Raw genomic sequence first — 6,487 nt, 5'->3', positions numbered from 1 at the left:
CACTCTGGCTCTCCAAAAATCAAGTTGATTATTAGGTAATTTCCTCAATGGCCTTCAGTGCATGCCCAAACACTTCTTTGTAGTCCAAAATCTAGGCATATTGGATAGAAATTGCACCAGGTCAGTGTACTTTTTGGGGTGCTTTTCTCCAATTAAATCTGGAAATCACTTTGATATGCTTTGTATTTTACCTCTGAAACTTAAACCACACAAACTAATTCCTGATTTTTATATCTAGCAGGACATAATCATGGTTTCATTCAACTTCCTGTTTTTCACTTGCGATCATTCTGTGTGTGTTTGAAAAGATGGTGACTTCCTGCTTTTGGACAATCCCGGGGAAGTTCTTTGTAAATGGCTGGTCGAAAATCTAGATGAAGCTGGTCGGACAATCACCAAAGAGAGAGATTTTAAAGCTACGATTCTGTTCCAATCATCTGGTAAGCACAATAAGTAAAACTTTATAATAAGTTTGCAACTGCAGGATAATGGTACAAATTACCAACCTGTTTCAGTAAAAACCTATATTTGTGATTAATTAATCCAATAATGGACAGTAAAAATGAACATGCATGTCCTCACATATGCCTTGGTTTGCTCTCCAGAGACAAATGTAACACTTATGAAAAGGGCTGAAACGTTTAGCTTGTGGCACTACTATAAGGCATCAAAATAGTGCTTCCAATGGATATTGGAAGCATCCCCAGGTGCTCCGCTCTGAGATAATTCAGATTAGTTCAAAAGAAAATTCATGCAAGATTTTGTTTGAAAGAAGTCTTATTTTATGTTCAAAAGTTCGAGTTATAAACCATTGTCCATTCGTTTATAAAGTTCATCGAAGTCAAGACAACACGTTTTCAAGCCGATGCATTTCGGGCTACTTTGCCCTTCATCTGGGACAATGGCTAGAAGCAAGACAGAAAATACTATTCAAATCGCTGTACATCATACAATCTATTTCTCAAAGCAAATACATTTCACATCATGTATAAAATAAAAATAAAAGTAAAATAAAAGATGTGCCCGAAAACGTTGTGCTCTCCCCTAATGTGCGGGCATGCAGAATTTAGTGAGAATCATCATAACTCAGGTGTTGTTCGTATCTAGTCTACTCGCTCAAACGTTGGTTACAATGCTAGAGGATAAGCATAAATATTGTTGAGTATCCTGTTTATACGGAACTCCTATCGGAAAAAAACTAAACCATGATAGGTTATAAACTTACTTAGTATACGCAAAGCGTCTCTTATGTTTTCAAGCAAGTTATCGGTTTCGCGTCTGGCACGGAGCAGTTTGAAACCGGCGACTACTTGAGTCAGATATAAGATACCTACAAGGTTCCTGTTTAATGTATGAAGCAACGTGATTGGTTGAAGTTCCGATCATGTGATCGGGAGTCCACCAATCAACTATGGATGTTACGGTGCATATGGCTGGTGAAACAAATGTATGTTTGTATCAATAAAGTAACATTATTCAGAAATATTATCAAAACGCATGTGGCAATTGAGTTGAACCAAATGAAAAAACAGGTTAAAGAAATATGATGTGCAGATCGGCCACCAATAAATACCAACAGGAGAAAAAATTAAATCAGTTTTTGTGGATGATTCATTTAACAATAGCATGCAAATTCAATGCGGTCATTAAGACCGTTCGGTTTGCTGGAATTTAGTAAGTAAATCCAATGATTCTCTCTTTGTAATAGAAAGCGGTTGTTATCTCTGCCTTCTATTTTCTCGATGATTTCAAGTACCACGTATTGAAGTTGAGAAATGTTGTGGTTAGCTTCAGAAAAGTGAGCCGCTACTGATGATTTAACGTTCCTGGTTATGTAGACTTAGGACAGACTTAAGACAAAATCCTAACTTAAGTGTGTGTTAAGTCTGTCTTAAGTCTGTCTTAAGTTTGTCTTAAGACAAACTTAAGACAAAATCCTAACTTCTGTGAATACCAAAAGTAGTAAGTTCATTCTGTGAATACCAAAATTAGTAAGTGCATTCTGTGAATGCCAAAAGTAGTAAGTGAATTCTGTTAATACCAAAATAGTAGTAAGTTTAGGATTGAGTCTTAAGTTCATTATGTGAATCGGGCCCATTAATCTTTTCAAACCAAACGTAGCTGTGCAACTATCCACTTTTTCTTTGTTCAATTCGCACTACTATAAGGCAGCCATTTTTGGATAAAGTATTTTATTTAGGCAACTTTTTTCAGGAGGTTCAAGTTCAGGCTTACAATGGGTACTTCACCTCATGATATTAAGTAAGTCTTTTTGCTGATTCTTCCTTGCTAGTAGTCCACTACGCCCCATATGCTTCTTGCTTAGGTGTTTCAAGGAGTAAATACACCTCGTTTCTAACCGTTCATTTAGTTATCCGAGCACTGTTTTTAAGCAACCATTCACTGTTGATAAATATTTGAAATACCACACGCAAAAACATGACGTGGGTTATATTTAAAAACGTTTTTTATATCTATGACTAACGTATTCCCCTTGTCTAATTCTTAATTTAAAGGGGATAGACAATTGCTAAAGACTGCATATATATTGTCTAATACATTTGTGTGCACATGTTAAGAGCTCATCATCGCAAATGCTTGTTTGTAAGGGTCCACAACTTGGATGTCTTTTTTTCACTTATACAGATTTCTACTGTTTCTCCTACAACAAGGAATGAAATTCTTATTGGAAGATTTTCCTATATGAGCATCGACACTTTCAGGTCGTATTGTTCCACATAACCGCCACTTGTTCGGAGCACTCTAGAGTGCTTTGATCAGTGAGTGGTACTAAATTATCATACCTGGTCCTGATGAATGCTGAGCGGAGTAGGGCTCATAAAGCAGAAACATGTTGACCACTTTTTAGTTTTGTTCTTTTCACTTTACTAAGGGACTGTTTGGTTCAAACTTACACAGCCTTCAAAAGTCCGGAAAATTATTATATTTTCTACACACTGGTTTTAATAGGGTTAGAGCTACCCTCCTATTAAATTAATCTTGAGGAGTAGTCCATACCCTTTTTAATTCACCTTCACCTTCCCTAGCTAATAATGAGAACCCAATGAAGACAACTGGCTACCAGTGTTTCACTGGGGCCTGAGGGTTCTTTTTAGCCAGGCCTTTGAGCACGTGCACTCTGTCTTTTCTTACTAATATTTACATTCTCTTCTAATAGTCCAGTAGTGCTTGCTTAATTTTTCCACTAGCCTACTGTGTTGAATGTTTGTATTAACACTCTCTTGTTGTTTGAGATAATGATTTGATGAGGGGCATGGGAGTGTCTATTCCGACCCTTACTCTCTTGTTGATAGAATTACAATGTGTACTGTCTATTAAGGAAAACTTACTTACTTGGTTATGGATAGATTGTACATTTGTCCTTTATTATCAATACCTCTTTATTTATATATTATGGCTAGTGTGTGAAGATATATTGCAAGTGGTCAATGTGTTCTTATCTGTTTTGAAGGTAATATGTTAATATATATTTTTTATCTTGCTTTTTTTTGTGAAGAAACAGTGTCTAATGATTCAGGATATTTTTCTAGAGATAATTGCAACTATTCTGGCACTTTGAAATCTTTCTGCATGCAAAGTTTTCATATATGGCTGCTTTATACTGTTGGAGGGAACCTAGCAAATATTACATTGTTAGCCATGTATAGATGCCAACTCAAAAAAACACTTTTCCTATATATATTTTTGAATATGTAACCTAACATGATGGGAAATAATTAATAGTTGTGTTATTTTGCAGACTGATATGCAGCAGTTGGTGAAGGACTCAAATGATCCTTCACGGTTCAAAGATGTTCTTGTTCCAAAGCGGAAATTGCAAAAGCTCTTGGAGGAAGCCAAGGCAGCTCGGGACAGTGCAGGTTTTCTTCTCAATGGTACCAGCAAAATACTTTTTTCTCCAAAAGAACTTGCATCTGCAAAAGGTGTAACGAAGGCTCGTGCTGGAACAGCTGTCCTTGATGAGGAGAAGGTTGATGCATTATTTGGTAAGATATTACAAATGTTCAAAGTAACATTCATTCGATCTTGGATTGCGAAAATTCATTATTATACATAGTACATGGTGTTAAAGGTTTGCATGTGTGGTCTGGTATCATATAATGGTAGGATGACTCAATCATTACTCAACAGATGTCTGCAAAATAGCAAGAAGAGCAATGGGGGTCTTGTAATTTATTAACAATTTGTGCTGAGTTTGTGCTTCAAATCTGGCACAAAGCCGTGAGTTGTGATTTTATTTCTAAATCTGTGGTCCAGGTGAGGGGCTCAAACTGGATGAATGGGTGATAGCAAATTGAACTTATAAAATACTGTGCTTGTAGCTTTTATTTAGCCACATGTGCCTCTTTGACCAAGTGCCCTTAATGTTACACTTATGAACCCTTGTAACCCTAACAATATCTCATCTGGCACTCTATATGAAATAATGGAACAAACTTTTTAAAGGAAGCTCAGCCCTATTAAAATCTAAAAATAGTCGTGGTAACATGATACTGATGTATGTTATTTTATTTTTCCAGAGTTTATGAAGTCTGTGTGCAGTACCAACGGCTGGCCATCACTAGACTACAGAAGTATGAGAAGGAAGCTGGCGATAAAGATTTGCAATGCTAGGAGAGGATTAAAGAAAACTCAGAATCTAGAATCAAACGACTAAGTTGCTGGTTTCCGTTAAGCAATTTGTTCTGGTTGCAGTAGCCTGGCCTTTTTCCCTCCTTTTTTTCCTGGACTTTTTTCTGGATTTTTCCTCTTGTTCAGTATCCTGGCCCCCATGGGGCTAAATATGTGCTTGCGATAAATAAAATTACATGTTGACACATACCTTTTGAAAAATTTTCATTTCACCACTGTTTGGTTTAGTCTTTTGCCACTGCCACCATGTCAAGCAGCTTCAGATAATGCTCTGTACCTCAAAATAAGGCAAATCCCAGTGAGTCAGCAGTATGGGAGTAGCAACACGCGTAAACAGTAGCGGCTCGTATAGGGCGTGCTGTGGGGAGGGGAAGGGTAGCAAACATGGACATACGCGGAACGGAGGATGGCAATTACTTTCCTTCGTTCTGTTGTGTGTCCGTGTTTGCTACCCTGCCCCTCACCGCCCTGTTGCACGCCCTATGCAAGCCGCTACTGGTTGTTACGCTTATCTGAATGCAAAGTATAACATTCTTGCAGACCACTACTTTTGTATGAAGGTGCTTGTGGTATTTCTGCAGCACAAACCTAGCTAAAATTGCATTTTTCAGATTTGTTTTAAACAGGTATCTACCTCTCACTGTAGAATTAAAAAGTAATCTTTCCAAAGCAGGAGAAAATGAATCTGTTAATTAGGACCAGGTTTAGAGAAGTTTTGTGTTTGGTTTGCTTGTTTTATAATGCAGACCTGAATCAAAATCCTTTTCAGGATTTACAAATCGAAGCAAATTGGTATTTGGTACAACACTCATCAAAAAAGGGAAAGGTTCCACGTTTGTCTAGACATAGTATTTTTGGGGTACCAGAACGGTACCCTTCAGTACAAAACCCAGGCTAGACTCTCAGACAACATTGCATTTTAGTGCAGTGGTGTTGGAGAGAGGGATAGACATGCCACTTCCCTGCTCTCTCCCTGTTATGCAACACAGCCAATAAGGGTGCTGCACTGCGTTCAGTGACAGTTTTATAAATCTGTGCCTTACTTTATAACTTGTGGCATTTCAAACTATTCTTGGTATTGTGTATAAAAGGCATATTACATCAAGGTGGCCTGTTTTTGACAGGAAAGTACATCTAACAGGTGGTCTGCCAAATGTTTTCCTACCAGCAAATCCATAGTCCTAAACTAGTAGGGAATACTGGCAGTCGGGTAACATGCTCCTAACATGGAATTGTCAAGGTGTAATTCAACTGTAATGATTTATTAATGATTCTAGATTATTAATTAGATCATCTGGGAGTAATCCACTTTTAGCCTTCAGTTGGTTTAAAATAATCCAAGAGTATTTAAAGTAATCCATGCTCATTTTTGAGTTGGCATTAAATCATCCTAGCGTAATCAACACAGAAAATATAATGGGGCATTCTGATGTAATCAATGGCCATCCTGAAGCTGTCATAGGATCATCCAGGAATAATCCAAACTCATCCAGAAATTGTCATGGGATCATTCCAGAGTAATCCACTTCCATCCTGGAGCGGTTATAGGATCATCCTGGAATAATTGACAGTCATCCTTAAATTAGCTAGAACCCATCATGGAGTAATTCTCACCCATCCTGAAGTTGTCAATTATTATTCGTGGAGTTGTAAAAGGTAATCACTCCATGCCAGTAGAAGTCATCAGAACACCATCCTACTGTAGTTTTTGTGATGAGTCTAGGTTTGTCATCACATTTAAATATTTTGCCCTGTGGGCAGACTTCAGGATGGCTTGGGATGACTTCCCCAGATAATTGCAGGAATCGCCTGACTGTAATCATCAGATGAGTCC

At 37.6% G+C, this 6,487-nt stretch overlaps 1 protein-coding gene across 1 annotated transcript; it reads left to right on the top strand.

Annotated features, from left to right (window-relative positions):
* The first annotated feature begins 243 nt into the window (after positions 1-243).
* LOC147716987 (uncharacterized) lies at positions 244-4,678 on the top strand. The gene is made up of 3 exons (XM_086920467.1): positions 244-440; positions 3,761-4,007; positions 4,542-4,678. Exons 1-3 carry the CDS (start codon positions 375-377, stop codon positions 4,676-4,678), a joined length of 450 nt encoding a protein of 149 aa, XP_086776593.1. The 5' UTR covers positions 244-374.
* Positions 4,679-6,487: the final 1,809 nt, after the last annotated feature.

The sequence above is a fragment of the Lissotriton vulgaris genome, chromosome 5 (genome assembly GCF_964263255.1).
Source record: "Lissotriton vulgaris chromosome 5, aLisVul1.2, whole genome shotgun sequence".
Taxonomy (NCBI): domain Eukaryota; kingdom Metazoa; phylum Chordata; class Amphibia; order Caudata; family Salamandridae; genus Lissotriton; species Lissotriton vulgaris.
Note: the sequence above shows the minus strand (reverse complement) of the source record. Positions and strands in the feature narration are given on the sequence as shown.